This window comes from Sebastes fasciatus, chromosome 17 (assembly GCF_043250625.1).
Source record: "Sebastes fasciatus isolate fSebFas1 chromosome 17, fSebFas1.pri, whole genome shotgun sequence".
In the NCBI taxonomy this organism is placed as follows: Eukaryota; Metazoa; Chordata; class Actinopteri; order Perciformes; family Sebastidae; genus Sebastes; species Sebastes fasciatus.
In genome coordinates this window covers 27,994,226-28,014,893 of record NC_133811.1, presented here as the reverse complement: position 1 = coordinate 28,014,893, position 20,668 = coordinate 27,994,226, and the positions used below count along the sequence as shown (strand labels likewise).

General features: G+C 39.2%; 4 protein-coding genes across 4 annotated transcripts in view; all 4 read right to left on the bottom strand.

Annotated features, from left to right (window-relative positions):
- The window catches only part of LOC141753821 (uncharacterized), a 443,535-nt gene that overhangs the window by 295,285 nt on the left and 127,582 nt on the right, over positions 1-20,668 (bottom strand). The window lies entirely within an intron of this gene.
- On the bottom strand, positions 3,466-10,413 carry LOC141754899 (uncharacterized). The gene is made up of 3 exons (XM_074614332.1): positions 10,221-10,413; positions 8,653-8,872; positions 3,466-4,484 (listed from the first exon to the last, which is right to left on the bottom strand). The coding sequence occupies exons 1-3, from the start codon at positions 10,411-10,413 to the stop codon at positions 3,614-3,616; spliced, it is 1,284 nt and encodes a 427-aa protein (XP_074470433.1). The 3' UTR covers positions 3,466-3,613.
- Positions 10,965-12,583, bottom strand: LOC141753826 (uncharacterized). The gene has a single exon (XM_074612427.1). The coding sequence runs from the start codon at positions 12,173-12,175 to the stop codon at positions 11,435-11,437; it is 741 nt and encodes a 246-aa protein (XP_074468528.1). The 5' UTR covers positions 12,176-12,583; the 3' UTR covers positions 10,965-11,434.
- Positions 17,107-20,435, bottom strand: LOC141753813 (uncharacterized). Its single transcript, XM_074612411.1, has 2 exons — positions 19,976-20,435; positions 17,107-19,482 (listed from the first exon to the last, which is right to left on the bottom strand). The coding sequence occupies exons 1-2, from the start codon at positions 20,166-20,168 to the stop codon at positions 18,245-18,247; spliced, it is 1,431 nt and encodes a 476-aa protein (XP_074468512.1). The 5' UTR covers positions 20,169-20,435; the 3' UTR covers positions 17,107-18,244.

Below are 20,668 nucleotides of genomic sequence, written 5' to 3'. Positions count from 1 at the left end.
ATTTTTTCTTATTAATTTAATTTTAATTCTCACGAAGTTCCACATTCACAAGTGTAAATTTACCAAAAAAAAGCCTAATTTCTTCGTATTTATGAAAGAAATGGAATTATATCTGTCAACAATTTCTTCCCCACAAAACAAAAAAGCAATGAAATCAATGAATGTACGCAATATCTTTAATGTTTTTAAGTGAAATTATTGTCAAAGTCTCGCGTGGTCTTTTTTTATTATTATCTACTTATTTATTTATTTTTATTGGGTGTTTTTTTTATGTTGGTTTGTTTCATTTCTGTTGTCCTTTAATGTTTGTCATAGCTCTTTGTTTATGTTTTCACTATGCTTCTTTTGTATGTAAATGTGTTTAATGTTTTCTGATGTTACTATGGATACTGTCATTTTGAAATAATTTTTTTTTAAAAAAAGTCTTGTTTTCTTAGGAAGGTTCTTCTTCTTCTTCTTCTTCTTCTTCTGCTTCTTCTTCTTCTTCTTCTTCTTTGGTGTTTATTGGCGATTGGCAAACCATCTTAGAGGTGCATTACCGTCACCATCTGGACTGGAGTGTGGAACAGAAGATTGTGCAGAAACAAAATACAAAAATAAAAAAAATAAAAATAATAATAATGAGGAAAACACTAGATTCGTTTAACTAAATCAGTTTCTCTTCAAAACTGAATAATTTCACAGTATATGTTATCTGCTGTATTCCCTAATAGACCTGACAATGAAAAGTCCTGATGTTTTGCCTTCCTTAGTGACTGTAAAAGGTGATTCCTCTGGATATGTTCGACAGTTTCTGATTGATTACAATATGTGCATTTCCCAGTTGGGTGCTTGCCTATTCTATATAATGTGTGGTTAAGACCTGTTTGGTCGATTCTCAGTCGAGTGATGACATTTTGTTCCCTCTTAGGAAGGTTCCTGACGGAATCAGATTTTAAAACACATTTGACCATGATTGATAACTTAAAACTCAAAAATTCTAAATTGACTAAAACTATTAAATTGTTTAGACATTTTAAATGTATTCCGATTGTTTAACAGACCCTGAATGTTTTTTTGTTTGCTTGTTATTTATTTATTTTTTTATTCATCTTTTCCTTTCCTTACATTTTATTTGTTGTATAATTTATTTTTATATTATTTTTATACTGTAAAATATTTTTGCAGAATTGTAATGAAAAATCTGAACATGCGAATATATTGTATTTAACTTTTTAAATAAAGTAAAAAAAACAGCTCTTATCATGGCTGCTACTCAGATACATTTCACTCCGTAAGGAACTTTTTATATATATATATATATATAATATATATGATTTTTTTTCGAAATGTTTGGAGAGATTCTTTTGTGAATGTAACCAATAAGAAGTAGCATGAAAATGATAAGCGCTGTTGTAATTCTCTAAAAATGCTGAGGAAAGGTGCTACAAAGCTTCCTTTCTTATCTCCTTTAGCAGTTGATACACTGGAGCATCCTTTACCAAAGGAAAGGAGATAATGCCGCCCCACAATTCCTGCATACTAATTGGGATTCTTGTTGATGATTATGAGTGGGCAGTAATATATGACCCTTTTATTTCCCTTTATTTCTATTTATTTATGTTGAACAAGTAACAAATACATACATTAGCATGAAGCAGCATGTTTGCTCATTCCCATGTTGATAAGAGTATTAAATATTTGACAAATATCCCTTTAAGGTACATTTGGAACAGATAAAAAATGTGCGATTAATTTGCAATTAAATATTTTAATGGATTGACAGCCCTAGTTGCAGCACTTCTGAATGGAGGACTTGTAAAAGAGTATTTTCAGAGTATTGATACTTTTACTTAAATAAAATAGCTGAATTATCTCTCTCTCTCTCTTACGTACACGGACAATGCCATTTCCCACATTTATTTACATATATCAGTCAAGATAATAACAGATTAGGATGAATTTGGTTTGTGATAAACACAAACACCTGCACATGAATAACCGCCTGCAGTCTGTATTTATACTGTGAAATGGAACCATTTCTACTGGCACAATGCCTTTATATTTATTCATTATTAGCGTCTCCATTTATTTATCTGATTGTGAGTTCATTATTTAATAACCCAGAATATGATTATGGTGTCTTATGAACACTAGAATTATTTATTAGGCTAACTCATATCAAACCTGACGCTCAGGAATTATCAGCCTCAGACGATAACTTATGTAAAAAAAAAAATCTTGCTGACAGACAGACTCTCAAACTCTCTGACTTTAATTGGAGGCTATCCATAATACAAGTTAATGGGGAAAATAACAGATCATGAAAAGAAAGTTGTTGTGGTCCCTTTGTTGTTCAGACCTACAATTAACACAGATTTTTAATTGGATGATGAATCAGAATACAAATAAAATATAGAACTTTGAATTTGTTCTTCACTCCTGTATGAAATTCCAGTGATGTTGAGATGTATCAGATGATATCAGATGATAAATGGACTTGCATTTATGTAGAGCTTTTCTTGTCTTCCGACCACTCAAAGCACTTTACACTACATGTCAACATTCACCCATTCACACACACATTCATACACTGATGGCAGAGGCTGCCATGCAAGGTGCCAACCTGCCCATCAGGATCTAATCTAAATACTCATTCACACACCGATGGCACAGCCTTCGGGAGCAATTTAGTGTCTTGCTCAAGGACACTTCGACTGAGCCAAAGCTGCCCCAGGGGACCTGAAATACTTCTAGACGATGTAAAACAAGATTTATTTATTATTATTAGTAATATTATTAAACATTTAATCAATGAATACATGTAAGACCAAAAAGCCCAGTGCCCAGAAAACAACAAAATACCGTAGAGACAAATAAAAAAATAATTAAAATGGTCGCGTAGCTTCAACTTAGCTGCAAATACTTTTCTTTTACTTTGGAGACTGTATTAGCCTCAAGTCTGACAGGTTTTGGCTGATTACTGTTGAACCAAGTCTTGCCCTCAGTTCTTCAATCCTGCTGGAAGGGATGGCTTAGCAAGCATCTCTGCAGCGTCATTTATTTCCACATAACAAGAGGCCAGAAGAAAGTCTGAATTTCTCCCCTGTGTGGACTGCCATGTAGTGTGTAATAGTTTTTATCTGTGCAACGAAATGGTTCCTCCCCTCTGTGATGTGCATGTGCTATGTTGGATTTACATTTGGTTTAAAACCTTTATCAGAAACAGAACTAAAGGGGGTATTCTCCAGTATGAGTTATCATGTGTTCCGTCAGAACTGCCTTGTGCGCAAATCGTTTATCACCAACTGAGCATATGAAAGGTTTGTGTTCTGGGTAGATTCTTATGTGTCTCTGTAAATGTACTTTCTGTGCAAAAGAGTTCTTACAGACTGAGCAGCTGAAAGGTTTCTCTCCTGTATGAGTTATCATGTGTGTCTGTAAACTTCCACTCTGTGTAAAAGATTTCGTACAAACTGAGCAGCTGAAAGGTTTCTCTCCTGTATGAGTTCTCACGTGTTTCTTCAGATCTCCACTTTTAAAGAAACCTTTACCACACACTGAGCAGCTGAAAGGTTTCTCTCCTGTATGAGTTCTCATGTGTCTCTTAAGAACTCCATTTTCAGTGAAACCTTTACCACACACTGAGCAGCTGAAAGGTTTCTCTTCGGTGAGTTATCATGTGTTTCTGTAAATTTCCACTCTGTGTAAAAGATTTCTGACAAACTGAGCAGCTGAACGGTTTCTCTCCTGTATGAGTTCTCATGTGCGTTTTGACATCTGCCTTGCGCAAAAATCTTTTATCACAAACTGAGCAATTGAAAGGTTTTTCTCCTGTATGAGCTCTCATGTGTTTCTTCAGATCTCCACTTTTAAAGAAACCTTTCCCACACACTGAGCAGCTGTAAGGTTTTTCTTCTGTGCAAGATTGTATGTGTCTATTCAGATGTCCACTCTCAGAGCGGTTAAATGGTTTCTCACCAGCACTACATCTCAAATCACTGACAGGAACGTCATCATTTTTCAAATAGTTTAAACCTGACTGAGGTTCTCTGGTCTCCTTCCAGTCATCACTGTTTTCAGTCTCAGGTTCAGAACAGTCTCCAGTCTTGTCATTTGTATCTGGCTGTAAATGCGTATCCGGATCTGAGTTCCTGGCTTGTTCTGGTCTTCCAGAGTCCTCTCCATCAGCTTCTGTTTCCATCTGTTCAGTCTGTCTTTCATGAAGATGTGAGAACTGAGGTTTCTCTTCATCATCTTCTTCACTCTTCACAGAGACAGGAGTGAATGGGAACTTGATATCAGCCTCCTCCAGCCATTGAAGCTGCTCTCCCTCCTGACTGGTCCAGAGGTCCTCCTGTTCCTCTTTAATGTGTGGGGGCTCTGGGTCCTCCTGATCCAGACTGGAGCTCCACTCCTGCTGCTCAGGTGGAAACTCTTCTTTAACCACCAACAGCTGCTGGTTGTCTGCAAGAAAACAGTAAACACACACAGAGACGTTACAGAGAAATGTTGTCGTTCATTCACATCACAGCTCAAAAACTCCTGATTGAACTTCAACAGATCACTGAGCATCAAACAGCTTCACAGCGTTCACTCAGCCGTGTCAGGTCTCTATACAACATCTGTAAGTGACTGCCAGTACACCCAAATACCCTGTTGTGTTTGTATCAGTCATGTGGTCGAGGTAGGCGTGCACGCCGCTTTGGTGTGATACACATGCTTTATTAAAATACTGAAATACTTTCAACTTCACATACTGTAGGCCTATGCCATTCTAATACCTTTTCGCCTTGTATAACATGTATAATATACTGACTAAATAATACATGCTGTACCATTTACTATTAGAAGAAGAACTAACTGAACCAACCTGCTCTGGTAGAACCAGAGAGAGAACCAACCTGTTCTGGTAGAACCAGAGAGAGAACCAACCTGCTCTGGTAGAACCAGAGAGAGAACAGAGAGAAGAAGTAAAGAGAACCAACCTGCTCTGTGTATCTGAAGCTGAGGGTGTAAAACAGCGTCCAGTAGTTTCTGTTGTCGCTCGTTCTCCTCTTTTGATCGAGAGAGTTCCTCCTCGTACTCTGCTATCGTTCTTTCAAACAGCCCACATATCTCTTCAGCAGCCGCAGTTAGTCGCTGCTTCACCAACGCTCTCAGCATTTGGACTTTACACATTTTACCACAATGACAGAAACTTGCTCTCCATCAAACTCCGTCAGAAACACAGTTTGCTCTCCATCAAACTCCGTCAGAAACACAGTTTGCTCTCCATCAAACGGTCACTCTGACTAGCAGCTGTGTTGCTAACCAGCTAGCATGCTAAGCTAACTTCAGTAGCTTTGTAGGCTACCGGGAGATGAGTCAGAGGTCAGACCTTCAGAATAAAAGCTGAAGAGCACAAAGTCCATTCAGACAGGTTGATCCAGACACACAGAGGCTCTGATGGATCAGAACTGTTGGACAACAAAGAGACTCTGCTAACAAAACGTTACATGTTGCTGCTGGACGCCATCTTGATCAAATAGAGTGAAGTTAGCCTCAGTAAAGAATACAACTTCCGGGGCACCTTCAAAATAAAAGTCCAGAGATTGTTACAGAAATTACTCAGAAAAACACACCCAAATGACTAAAATACACCATTTAAAGAGCTTCAAAACATTTCTCAACACAAGGAACAAAATAGTTGTTGTTTCTGAAGCTTTCAACCGCAACCTGGGCCGTCCTCAGGGAATCTATTGCTCAGATGTCATTAAATGACTTGATGTTGTGGGACACTATTGTGGGATACCTTTTCAAAGAGTAGAGAAAAAAAGAAACATATATGGAATGAATGGAGCAGCTCTTTCACTTCTTGTGTTGCCTTTATTAAGTCCTTTCAGTTTGGGAAACACTTTGTGTTCAACCAACTCAGTTTGAAGAAAGACAAATTTAATTATATTTTCAAGGCTGTGAAAAAATAATTACCCAAATTAAAAAGATGATGGTAGTTTATTTCCCTTTCCTTTAAGTTTGGAAGATATACATTTTGGTCTTGGAGTGTAAATCTAATATTTCTTCTATTTCTGGCAAATTAGTGTATCTGACTCTTTTGTTAGACATTTAATGTTGTACAAGACCGTTGCTATCTGTGGAGATCTGTACATAGAGGGCTCCTTGTACCTCACTACATTTCAATAAACATTCATAAATATATATAAATGAAACAAGAAAAAAAACAGAATAGGGGAGGATATTCACTTTTCTATGTTCTAAATATGCTCACATCACATTATCATATAAAATCAGATCAATATGTCAAAACATCAACTTATAACCAGATAAACAAACTACAGAAACCAAGTCAAATGTATCACTCAATTATCATGTCCTGTGCAAAAACTAAAATAAAAGCAGTGTTATAAACCAAGAAACACTGTAAATGACCCAATTTAAAGTTGTTTAGGAGATTCCGCCGTGATGCTCAGACCTCGTCTCTGTAATTGTCTCAATCCAAAAGTTAAAATTCATTGAAAAAAGATGGATGTAATCATTTTCAAAATGCACAACATGTTTTTATCTAACAAAATATTCTGTTTCAATCCATATTTGTTGCCATTTAGCCTTCAAAAACAACATTTACACTGCAGTCAAAAACTGTTTGCCCTCCCACTTGTCAAACACAAAGGGAGGCTGCACCTGTATTAACAGACATTCAAAGTGTCATTCATCAATAGATGCTTCAAATATTTAAACAAAAAAAAATACATTCAGTACAGCTCCTTCCTGTTTACAGAGCCAGGGCTATATGAACACTAGACCTTTTCTCAGTGCACAAACCGAACGGACAGCAGACTGTGAGAAAATTCGCTGAATTTGACAAAAAGTGTCTTGGATTAGAATAACAGCCTTCACCTTTAAATAGGTATTTTTCTTATTATCATTAGAAAAAGAAAATGACCGGAGATAATAGATTAGGCTATGACGGAATTTATACGACACTAACGAGAAAGTCGAACGCAACCACTGGTGGGTGATCCAGGCACTCAGAGAGGGACGTGGCAGACCGGAAACACATAGTGAGAGAGAGAGCTCTCTTCTAACAAGAGGCCAGAGGAAAGTCAGTGGACATTACACAAACACTGTAACTGATTTGTTTCTCCCGTGTGGACTGCCATGTGGTGTCATACTAGCTATTCCGGAAAACTTTTTACCACAGACTTTGCAACCAAATGGTCCTGTGTGTCGTGGTATGTCATCCATCCATTATCCGTAACCGTTTATACCATTCGGGGTCGCGGGGGTGCTGGAGCCGATCCCAGCTGACATTGGGCGAAGGCGGGGTTCACCCTGGACAGGTCGCCAGACTATCACTGGGCTGACACATAGAGACAGACAACCATTCACGCTCACATTCACACCTACGGGCAATTTAGAGTCAACAATTAACCTACCCTCTTTGGACTGTGGGAGGAAGCTGGAGAAAACCCACGCTAACACGGGGAGAACATGCAAACTCCACACAGAAGGGCCCCAAGCTAGATTCGAACCTGCGGCCCTCTAGCTGTGAGGTGACAGTGCTGACCACTGTGCAGCCCATGTGGAATGTCAGATTTATCTTTTGTATAAAAACATTACCAAACAACTTAAGGGGGGTTCTCTCCTATATGAACTATCATGTGTCTCGTCAAATCTCCACTTTCAAAGAAATCTTTACCACACACTGAGCAGCTGAAAGGGTTCTCTCCTATATGAACTATCATGTGTCTCGTCAAATCTCCACTTTCAAAGAAACCTCTACCACACACTGAGCAGCTGAAAGGTTTGTCTGCTGTGTGGAGTCTCATGTGTCTCTGTAAATGTCCACTCTGTGTAAAAGATTTTTTACAAAGTGAGCAGCCAAAAGGTTTCTCTCCTGTATGAGATCTCATGTGTCTCTTAAGAACTCCACTTTCAGTGAAACCTTTACCACACACTGAGCAGGTGAAAGGTTTCTCTCCGGTATGGACCAACGTGTGTTTCTGTAAATGTCCACTCTGTGTAAAAGATTTCTGACAAACTGAGCAGCTGAAAGGTCTCTCTCCTGTATGACTTCTCATGTGTATTTTCACATCTGCCTTGCGCAAAAATCTTTTATCACAAACTGAGCAACTGAAAGGTTTTTCTCCTGTATGAGTTGGTACGTGTTTGTTAAAAGCTCCACGTTCAATGAAACCTTTTCCACACACTGGGCAGCTGTAAGGTTGTTCTCCTGAAGACTTTAAACCTGACTGAGGTTCTCTGGTCTCCTTCAAGTCATCACTGTTTTCAGTGTCAGGTTCAGAACAGTCTCTAGTCTTGTCATCAGTATCTGGTTGTAAATGTGTATCTGGATCTGAGTTCCTAGCTGATTCTGGTCCTTCACAGTCCTCTCCATCAGCATCTGTTTGCATCTGTTCAGTTTGTCTATCATCACTTACAGGTACTTCATTGTTTTGCAGAGGGTTTGAACCTGACTGAGGTTCGTTAGTCTCCTCCCAATCTCTACTGTCATCAGTCTCAGAATCAGAGGAGGGTGAAGTCTTTTCATGAGTAGCTGATTGTAAAGGACTATCTGGATCAGAGTTCCTGGCTGGTTCTGGTCCTCCACAGTCCTCTCCATCAGCCTCTGTTTCCATCTGTTCAGTTTGTCTTTCATGAAGATGTGAGGACTGAGGTTCCTCTTCATCATCTTCTTCACTCTTCACAGAGACAGGGCTGAATGGGAACTTAATATCAGTCTCCTCCAGCCATTGAAGCTGCTCTCCCTCCTGACTGGTCTCCTGTTCCTCTTTAATATGTGGCGGCTCTGGATCCTTCTGATCCAGACTGGAGCTCCACTCCTTCTGCTCAGGTGGAACCTCCTCTTTAACCACCAACAGCTGCTGGTCGTCTGCAGGAAAACAGTAAACACACACAGAGACGTTACAGAGAAATGTTGTCGTTCATTCACATCACACCTCAAAACCTACTTATTGAACTTCTACAGATCGCTGAGCATCAAACAGCTTCACAGTGTTCACTCAGCCGTGTCAGGTCTCTATACAACATCTGTAAGAGATTGCAATATCACAATGCTGTAAATCTGTGTTTAGACTTTTAGTAAAACAGTTGAACAAATAGTAACCTGTACAAAGTTTTTTCTGCCATTATTCCCTCTAGGGATGCACCGATACCAATACCAGGATCGTCTCCAATAATGTGCTCATGTACTCGTAAAACTACTCCGATACAACCTTAAAGCAACGGGGTGTTACCCGACAAGATCAGTGCCTTGCATGTAGAGCGGTATATGAACTTTTTATAGTATATTGATATATTTTCAAATGAGATATAGGATGAGACAATATATTGAATGTGCCACAAAGTCTGTGAGTCTGTGAGTGAGGACATTGGGATTGGGCCAGTACACCCAAATACCCTGTTGTGTTTGTATCAGCCGTGTGGTCGAGCTAGGCGTGCACGCCGCTTTGGCTTACTGAATTGAGATGCCTTTTAAATGGTGTGATACACATGCTTTAATAAATGACTGAAATACTTTCAACCTTGCATACTGAATGTCATGTTAATACCCTTTCGCCTTGTATAAAATGTATAATATACTGACTAAATAATCCATTTACTATTAGTACTGAATGTGATTTTCTTCATTACAAGCTGTCTTTTAATCAAACTTTAAGATATAGGCTAAGTTGTTGCTCTTGTTGAAGACTTACTGGGTTTAACATTATAGACATTACCACTGACCACAAATTCACAGACCTGAATGTTAACCTTTATGAAGTGGTTTATAGATGTCAGTAACCAGAGAGAGAAGTAAAGAGAACCAACCTGCTCTGGTAGAACCAGAGAGAGAACCAACCTGCTCTGGTAGAACCAGAGAGAGAACAGAGAGAAGAAGTAAAGAGAACCAACCTGCTCTGGTAGAACCAGAGAGAGAACAGATAGAGAAGAAGTAAAGAGAACCAACCTGCTCTGGTAGAACCAGAGAGAGAACAGAGAGAGAAGAAGTAAAGAGAACCAACCTGCTCTGGTAGAACCAGAGAGAGAACAGAGAGAGAAGAAGTAAAGAGAACCAACCTGCTCTGGTAGAACCAGAGAGAGAACAGAGAGAGAAGAAGTAAAGAGAACCAACCTGCTCTGGTAGAACCAGAGAGAGAACAGAGAGAAGAAGTAAAGAGAACCAACCTGCTCTGGTAGAACCAGAGAGAGAACAGAGAGAAGAAGTAAAGAGAACCAACCTGCTCTGTGTATCTGAAGCTGAGGGTTGAAAACAGCGTCCAGTAGTTTCTGTTGTCGCTCGTTCTCCTCTTTTGATCGAGAGAGTTCCTCCTCGTACTCTGCTATCGTTCTTTCAAACAGCCCACATATCTCTTCAGCAGCCGCAGTTAGTCGCTGCTTCACCAACGCTCTCAGCATTTGGACTTTACACATTTTACCACAATGACAGAAACTTGCTCTCCATCAAACTCCGTCAGAAACACAGTTTGCTCTCCATCAAACGGTCACTCTGACTAGCAGCTGTGTTGCTAACCAGCTAGCATGCTAAGCTAACTTCAGTAGCTTTGTAGGCTACCGGGAGATGAGTCAGAGGTCAGACCTTCAGAGCACAAAGTCCATTCAGACAGGTTGATCCAGACACACAGAGGCTCTGATGGATCAGAACAAATAGTGTGAAGTGAGCATCCTTGTTGGAGATGAGTCAGGTCTCCATGAAGAGCGCCGGTTGACGATCCGGACTTTCGTAGTGGTTAACGGCGGTACTGCAGCTTCCGTGTCCGTCACGTGATGCCATTGGGCCCAAACTACTTCCCCCCATAGACTAACATTGGGAAAGAGACGTCTGTAACTCAGCGGATCATTTTTATTTAGGTGAATCAACTTCCCATCGAACACTCTAATAGCCCTTATTAAAAAAATAACGTTTTTAAAGTTGTAAAATGCACTAATAGCTGAATCCAGAGTTATTTCCCATCCTCCCATCCATTTCACAAACTGGTCATACAGGTTCAATTACAAAGAAAAACTGTAAAAGGAACAAGACAAAATAACAGATGCCAGGTAATAAACAGCTTACAAGTACAAAGCCAGGGAAAGTAAACATTTAGATAAATAATTTAAAGGAGGTGCATAAAGTTACCGTCTTAATAGCTTTTTTGTTTTCGGAGGAGAATCAATTTAATGAATTGTTTGGTTTCATGTTCAAATACAAAAAATAAAGGTTTAGATTTACTAAATTTGGATTTATGTATATGAAATTTAGCTAAGAAAATAATCAGATTAATAATATAATGTTCTTTGATTTTACTGTTGGTCGCAGTTTTTATCCAAAAGTCAGAATTTATTGAAAATAAATAGATGTAATCATTTTCAAAATTCAAAACATGTTTTTAATCTAACAAAATATTCTGTTTCAATCCACATTTGATGCAATTTTAGCCTTCTTACCGAACAACTAAAGGGGGTTCTCTCCTGTATGAGATCTCATGTGTCTCTTCAGATCTCCTCTGTCAATGAAACCTTTATCACACACTGAGCAGCTGACAGGTTTCTCTCTGGTATGGACTAACATGTGTTTCCGTAAATGTCCACTCTGTGTAAAAGATTTCTTACAAAGTGAGCAGAAGAAAGGTCTCTCTCTTGTATGAGTTCTCATGTGTTTCTTAAGATCTCCACTTTCACTGAAACCTTTACCACACAATGAGCAGATCGAAGGTTTCTCTCCTGTATGAGTTCTCATGTGTTTCTGTAAATGTCCACTCTGTGTAAAAGATTTCTTACAAACTGAGCAGCTGAAAGGTTTCTCTCCTGTGTGAGTTCTCATGTGGTTTTGTAGACTTCCATTCTGTGTAAAAGATTTCTTACAAACTGGGCAACTACAAGGTTTCTCTCCCGTATGAGTTCTCATGTGTATTTTCACATCTGCCTTGTGTGAAAATCTTTTATCACAAACTGAACAATTCAAATATGTTTCTCCTGTATGAGAGTTAAATGGTTTCTCACCAGTACTACATCTCAAGTCACTGACAGCAACTTCATCATTTTCCAAACAGTTTAAACCTGACTGAGGTTCTCTGGTCTCCTTCCAGTCATCACTGTTTTCAGTGTCAGGTTCAGAAGAGTCTCCAGGCTTGTCATCAGTATCTGGTTGTAAATGTGAATCTGGATCTGAGTTCCTGGCTGGTATACAGTACATACTGCATACTGCGTTCCTCAGTAGTATGCAGTATGTGACAGTTAAAGTGATGTATTTAGCAGTATGCTAGACGAGGCTTAAGCCTTCAAACCAGCTCTTAAAGCACAGGACAAAAAAACTAACTTGTACCACTATTACAATATTATCAAAAAATACAACTTTGATTTTGTTGTTTATGTTATGCTTGTTTACTTTATAAGATACTGCAGGTTTAAACTATTTATTCTGACAGCTCATAAAGAAGTCCGACAAACAGGATCATCAACGAGGAGAGACGGGAAATATAAAACATTCATCCACAACGTTTACTTTACTCAAACTGCTTTTTCAGTTACAGCAAAAGGACTGATCTCCCTCCAGATATTAGAGACATGTTAAAAAAGTGTCATGTTGTCTCATCAGGAACCTCTCTGCCCCGTCAGAAGCTGCTCTTTCCCTCTCCTCTTCTCTCTCCTCTTCCTCTCCTCTCCTCTTCTCTCTCCTCTCCTCTTCCTCTCCTCTCCTCTTCTCTCTCCTCTCCTCTTCCTCTCCTCTCTTCTCTCTCCTCTCCTCTTCTCTCTCCTCTCCTCTTCCTCTCCTCTCCTCTTCTCTCTCCTCTCCTCTCCTCTCTCCTCTTCCTCTCCTCTTCCTCTCCTCTCCTCTTCTCTCTCCTCTTCCTCTCCTCTCATCTTCCCTCGCCACTCTGCTGCTCTGCAGCCGCTCTGTGAGCGTCACTGGCCGGCTCTCCAGCGAGCTACGCCCGCGGGTGATTGTGGAGCTTTTTAACTCGAAAAAAGGCAAATAAACACAGGTTCCTGTTAATTTATAATGGACATCTGTGTTGTGATATTTAAACAAACTATCCGTCAACAAGGAAATCAAAGCCTCTCGTCTACAGACCGGTCTCTAGAGAGCTCCAGCAGCTCATAGCGGTCTCTGAGCGTGACTACCCGGCTTGCTGGCAGCGACCCGGGCAGGCGCTCGCTGGCTGTCACGGTATTCTGTGGAGCTTCTAAACTCCGACAACGGTGGAACAAATGTTCGATTCGCCATCTAACTTCGTAAAACTGCCGATATTAATAATCTACACAGTTGATTTCTCGCCTCAAAAACGTTCAGAAGTGAATTTAGTGTTGAAATGGCTACAGAAAACGTAAAAAAAAGAGCAGCTTCTGGCTGCTGTTTTTATACCCGCAGCCTGTGCTGTTCCGCCGCTTTGCATTGTGGGATACAGTAGGCGAGATAGACTGGTCCGATGCAGACTGGAGAATGTTTCCAAATCAGTACGTCATCCGGGTATTTCTGGCATACTGGAGATTTTGCTTTTGTTCGCATACTGCATACTACATACTACATTTTGGCCAAATCAGTACGTACTACTAGTATAGTATGCGGTTTCGAATACAGCCAAAAGGTTTACAACTTATATCACGAGGTGAAGCCCCGCCCCTTCCGGTGGAACACCATGGGACCGTGGGTGAGGTCGAGAAGTAAAAAGGTTCCTTCTGTGAATCACATCCTGAAACTCATCTATTCTGTTCCTGTAAATTTACATGTGAATGTGGAAAGATGTCAATAATTTTATACTTGTTAACATTTTCTCAGATTTTGCACTGTACTCTAGAAATATTATATTTGGTTGCTATGATTACAGTGACAAAGACAGTAATGCATTTTTTCTTATTAATTTAATTTTAATTCTCACGAAGTTCCACATTCACAAGTGTAAATTTACCAAAAAAAAGCCTAATTTCTTCGTATTTATGAAAGAAATGGAATTATATCTGTCAACAATTTCTTCCCCACAAAACAAAAAAGCAATGAAATCAATGAATGTACGCAATATCTTTAATGTTTTTAAGTGAAATTATTGTCAAAGTCTCGCGTGGTCTTTTTTTATTATTATCTACTTATTTATTTATTTTTATTGGGTGTTTTTTTTTGTTGGTTTGTTTCATTTCTGTTGTCCTTTAATGTTTGTCATAGCTCTTTGTTTATGTTTTCACTATGCTTCTTTTGTATGTAAATGTGTTTAATGTTTTCTGATGTTACTATGGATACTGTCATTTTGAAATAAAAAAAATTAAAAAAAAGTCTTGTTTTCTTAGGAAGGTTCTTCTTCTTCTTCTTCTTCTTCTTCTTCTTCTTTGGTGTTTATTGGCGATTGGCAAACCATCTTAGAGGTGCATTACCGTCACCATCTGGACTGGAGTGTGGAACAGAAGATTGTGCAGAAACAAAATACAAAAATAAAATAAATAAAAATAAAAATAATAATAATGAGGAAAACACTAGATTCGTTTAACTAAATCAGTTTCTCTTAAAAACTGAATAATTTCACAGTATATGTTATCTGCTGTATTCCCTAATAGACCTGACAATGAAAAGTCCTGATGTTTTGCCTTCCTTAGTGACTGTAAAAGGTGATTCCTCTGGATATGTTCGACAGTTTCTGATTGATTACAATATGTGCATTTCCCAGTTGGGTGCTTGCCTATTCTATGTAATGTGTGGTTAAGACCTGTTTGGTCGATTCTCAGTCGAGTGATGACATTTTGTTCCCTCTTAGGAAGGTTCCTGACGGAATCAGATTTTAAAACACATTTGACCATGATTGATAACTTAAAACTCAAAAATTCTAAATTGACTAAAACTATTAAATTGTTTAGACATTTTAAATGTATTCCGATTGTTTAACACAGCCATTCTCAACCAGTGGGCCGCGGCCCACCGGTGGGCCGCAGAGCGCCATCTAGTGGGCCGCGGAGGCAGTGGTACTAGATTATTTTTTTAGTATTATTTAGCAAAGTGAACAGGTAAAACCTAAAGAAGGTAAGATGCCAGCTGCCGTAAAACCAACGCCTATTGAAGGAGGCTGAGACACGGGCGGACACGGGTCTTGTATTGGGTATAACACATGCGCAGTGTAACTGGAGCTGCGGTCGTGCGTTGCGATCGGCTCAATTTCGGCGAGTGCAGAGCAGATATTACTGCGCATGTGCGGTACCCCGAAGACGCGTTGATTAAGTGTGATCCAACCTCCTTCAATAGGCCTTGTGTAAAAACACCAAACATCATCAGGTAGAGACAAACGTGTTTGCCACTGTTAGCTAGCTAACGTTCTCGGATGCAGTGAGACAAAATTGATCAGTTTTTAAAGCGAAAAAGTGATGTGGGAGACAACCCTGCGCCAGTAAAAGCTCCGAAGCGTGTGGTGAGGAAATATGACCCTGAAGACATTAAATTTGGATTGGTAATGGCAGGCGGTGATGCTGAGCCCAAAGCACAATGTGTTGAATGTGGTGAAATCTTGTCAAATGAGGCGCTAAAACCATCGAAGCTCCAGAGACACTTAAACACAAAGCACCCAGGATGTGTCGAGAAGCCAAAAGAATATTTCCTAAGGAAAAGGGATGGGCTTCAGGCACAACAGAAAGTCATCACAACATTAACAACTCAGTCAAAAGCCACTTTGAAAGCTAGCTATATGGTTGCTGCTCGTGTAGCTCGTAGCAAGAAACCCTTTACGATTGCAGAGGAGCTTATTTTGCCAATTTTTTTTCCATTGTGACTGTCACAAAATCAAAGGCAAGGAACAAACTGAAAGCAACTTTGAATGCTACTCTGCGTGTCAGCCTCTCACCCATCCCACCACGACTTGATCTCATTATGTCCCAGAGGCAAGCCCAAGTGTCTCACTGAGGGTAAGCAGAATATGTATTTTGGTCATTACAGCTGACAGTGGTATAACACATATCTACAGCCCAGTTTATTATTTGTTGTATAAACATGTTAGGTTTTTTACTCATTTATTTGAGAAGGTGGTCCTCGGAAATGTTTTGACAATCACAAGTGGGCCTTCAGTTGCAAAAGGTTGAGAACCCCTGGTTTAACAGACCCTGAATGTTTTTTTGTTTGCTTGTTATTTTTTTTATTTTTTTTATTCATCTTTTCCTTTCCTTACATTTTATTTGTTGTATAATTTATTTTTATATTATTTTTATACTGTAAAATATTTTTGCAGAATTGTAATGAAAAATCTGAACATGCGAATATATTGTATTTAACTTTTTAAATAAAGTAAAAAAACAGCTCTTATCATGGCTGCTACTCAGATACATTTCACTCCGTAAGGACCTTTATATATATTATATATATTGTACATATTATATATATATATATATATATATATATAATATATATGATTTTTTTTCGAAATGTTTTGAGATTCTTTTGTGAATGTAACCAATAAGAAGTAGCATGAAAATGATAAGCGCTGTTGTAATTCTCTAAAAATGCTGAGGAAAGGTGCTACAAAGCTTCCTTTCTTATCTCCTTTAGCAGAGGATACACTGGAGCATCCTTTACCAAAGGAAAGGAGATAATGCAGCCCCACAATTCCTGCATACTAATTGGGATTCTTGTTGATGATTATGAGTGGGCAGTGAAATATGACCCTTTTATTTCCCTTTATTTCTATTTATTTATGTTGAACAAGTAACAAATACATACATTAGCATGAAGCAGCATGTTTGCTCATTCCCATGTTGATAAGAGTATTAAATATTTGACAAATATCCCTTTAAGGTACATTTGGAACAGATAAAAAATGTGCGATTAATTTGCAATTAAATATTTTAATGGATTGACAGCCCTAGTAGCAACACTTCTGAATGGAGGACTTGTAAAAGAGTATTTTCAGAGTATTGATACTTTTACTTAAATAAAATAGCTGAATTATCTCTCTCTCTCTCTTACGTACACGGACAATGCCATTTCCCACATTTATTTACATATATCAGTCAAGATAATAACAGATTAGGATGAATTTGGTTTGTGATAAACACAAACACCTGCACATGAATAACCGCCTGCAGTCTGTATTTATACTGTGAAATGGAACCATTTCTACTGGCACAATGCCTTTATATTTATTCATTATTAGCGTCTCCATTTATTTATCTGATTGTGAGTTCATTATTTAATAACCCAGAATATGATTATGGTGTCTTATGAACACTAGAATTATTTATTAGGCTAACTCATATCAAACCTGACGCTCAGGAATTATCAGCCTCAGACGATAACTTATGTAAAAAAAAAAAATCTTGCTGACAGACAGACTCTCAAACTCTCTGACTTTAATTGGAGGCTATCCATAATACAAGTTAATGGGGAAAATAACAGATCATGAAAAGAAAGTTGTTGTGGTCCCTTTGTTGTTCAGACCTACAATTAACACAGATTTTTAATTGGATGATGAATCAGAATACAAATAAAATATAGAACTTTGAATTTGTTCTTCACTCCTGTATGAAATTCCAGTGATGTTGAGATGTATCAGATGATATCAGATGATAAATGGACTTGCATTTATGTAGAGCTTTTCTTGTCTTCCGACCACTCAAAGCACTTTACACTACATGTCAACATTCACACACACATTCATACACTGATGGCAGAGGCTGCCATGCAAGGTGCCAACCTGACCATCAGGATCTAATCTAAATACTCATTCACACACCGATGGCACAGCCTTCGGGAGCAATTTAGTGTCTTGCTCAAGGACACTTCGACTGAGCCAAAGCTGCCCCAGGGGACCTGAAATACTTCTAGACGATGTAAAACAAGATTTACTTATTATTATTAGTAATATTATTAAACATTTAATCAATGAATACATGTAAGACCAAAAAGCCCAGTGCCCAGAAAACAACAAAATACCGTAGAGACAAATAAAAAAATAATTAAAATGGTCGCGTAGCTTCAACTTAGCTGCAAATACTTTTCTTTTACTTTGGAGACTGTATTAGCCTCAAGTCTGACAGGTTTTGGCTGATTACTGTTGAACCAAGTCTTGCCCTCAGTTCTTCAATCCTGCTGGAAGGGATGGCTTAGCAAGCATCTCTGCAGCATCATTTATTTCCACATAACAAGAGGCCAGAAGAAAGTCTGAATTTCTCCCCTGTGTGGACTGCCATGTAGTGTGTAATAGTTTTTATCTGTGCAACGAAATGGTTCCTCCCCTCTGTGATGTGCATGTGCTATGTTGGATTTACATTTGGTTTAAAACCTTTATCAGAAACAGAACTAAAGGGGGTATTCTCCAGTATGAGTTATCATGTGTTCCGTCAGAACTGCCTTGTGCGCAAATCGTTTATCACCAACTGAGCATATGAAAGGTTTGTGTTCTGGGTAGATTCTTATGTGTCTCTGTAAATGTACTTTCTGTGCAAAAGAGTTCTTACAGACTGAGCAGCTGAAAGGTTTCTCTCCTGTATGAGTTATCATGTGTGTCTGTAAACTTCCACTCTGTGTAAAAGATTTCGTACAAACTGAGCAGCTGAAAGGTTTCTCTCCTGTATGAGTTCTCACGTGTTTCTTCAGATCTCCACTTTTAAAGAAACCTTTACCACACACTGAGCAGCTGAAAGGTTTCTCTCCTGTATGAGTTCTCATGTGTCTCTTAAGAACTCCATTTTCAGTGAAACCTTTACCACACACTGAGCAGCTGAAAGGTTTCTCTTCGGTGTGAGTTATCATGTGTTTCTGTAAACTTCCACTCTGTGTAAAAGATTTCTGACAAACTGAGCAGCTGAACGGTTTCTCTCCTGTATGAGTTCTCATGTGTGTTTTGACATCTGCCTTGCGCAAAAATCTTTTATCACAAACTGAGCAATTGAAAGGTTTTTCTCCTGTATGAGTTCTCATGTGTTTCTTAAGAGTTCCACGTCCAATGAAACCTTTCCCACACACTGAGCAGCTGCAAGGTTTTTCTTCTGTGCAAGATTGTATGTGTCTATTCAGATGTCCACTCTCAGAGCGGTTAAATGGTTTCTCACCAGCACTACATCTCAAATCACTGACAGGAACGTCATCATTTTTCAAATAGTTTAAACCTGACTGAGGTTCTCTGGTCTCCTTCCAGTCATCACTGTTTTCAGTCTCAGGTTCAGAACAGTCTCCAGTCTTGTCATTTGTATCTGGCTGTAAATGTGTATCCGGATCTGAGTTCCTGGCTTGTTCTGGTCTTCCACAGTCCTCTCCATCAGCTTCTGTTTCCATCTGTTCAGTCTGTCTTTCATGAAGATGTGAGAACTGAGGTTTCTCTTCATCATCTTCTTCACTCTTCACAGAGACAGGAGTGAATGGGAACTTGATATCAGCCTCCTCCAGCCATTGAAGCTGCTCTCCCTCCTGACTGGTCCAGAGTTCCTCCTGTTCCTCTTTAATGTGTGGGGGCTCTGGGTCCTCCTGGTCCAGACTGGAGCTCCACTCCTGCTGCTCAGAGGGAACCTCTTCTTTAACCACCAACAGCTGCTGGTCGTCTGCAGGAAAACAGTAAACACACACAGAGACGTTACAGAGAAATGTTGTCGTTCATTCACATCACAGCTCAAAAACTCCTGATTGAACTTCTACAGATCACTGAGCATCAAACAGCTTCACAGCGTTCACTCAGCCGTGTCAGGTCTCTATACAACATCTGTAAGTGACTGCCAGTACACCCAAATACCCTGTTGTGTTTGTATCAGTCATGTGGTCGAGGTAGGCGTGCACGCCGCTTTGGTGTGATACACATGCTTTATTAAAATACTGAAATACTTTCAACTTCACATACTGTAGGCCTATGCCATTCTAATACCTTTTCGCCTTGTATAACATGTATAATATACTGACTAAATAATACATGCTGTACCATTTACTATTAGAAGAAGAACTAACTGAACCAACCTGTTCTGGTAGAACCAGAGAGAGAACCAACCTGCTCTGGTAGAACCAGAGAGAGAACAGAGAGAAGAAGAAGTAAAGAGAACCAACCTGCTCTGTGTAACTGAAGCTGAGGGTGTAAAACAGCGTCCAGTAGTTTCTGTTGTCGCTCGTTCTCCTCTTTTGATCGAGAGAGTTCCTCCTCGTACTCTGCTATCGTTCTTTCAAACAGCCCACATATCTCTTCAGCAGCCGCAGTTAGTCGCTGCTTCACCAACGCTCTCAGCATTTGGACTTTACACATTTTACCACAATGACAGAAACTTGCTCTCCATCAAACTCCGTCAGAAACACAGTTTGCTCTCCATCAAACGGTCACTCTGACTAGCAGCTGTGTTGCTAACCAGCTAGCATGCTAAGCTAACTTCAGTAGCTTTGTAGGCTACCGGGAGATGAGTCAGAGGTCAGACCTTCAGAATAAAAGCTGAAGAGCACAAAGTCCATTCAGACACACAGAGGCTCTGATGGATCAGAACTGTTGGAGCTCACACACACTTTCTCTACACAACAAAGAGACTCTGCTAACATCCATGTTGCTGCTGGACGCCATCTTGATCAAATAGTGTGAAGTTAGCCTCAGTAAAGAATACAGCTTCCGGGACACCTTCAAAATAAAAGTCCAGAGGTGTTACTGAACTTACAGACTTCGTCAGAAAAACACACGCAGGAAGATAAATGATTAAAATAGACTCTTTAAAGAAAGACATTCATTGACCTTGAAGGTTCATTCTTCAACTTGGAAAC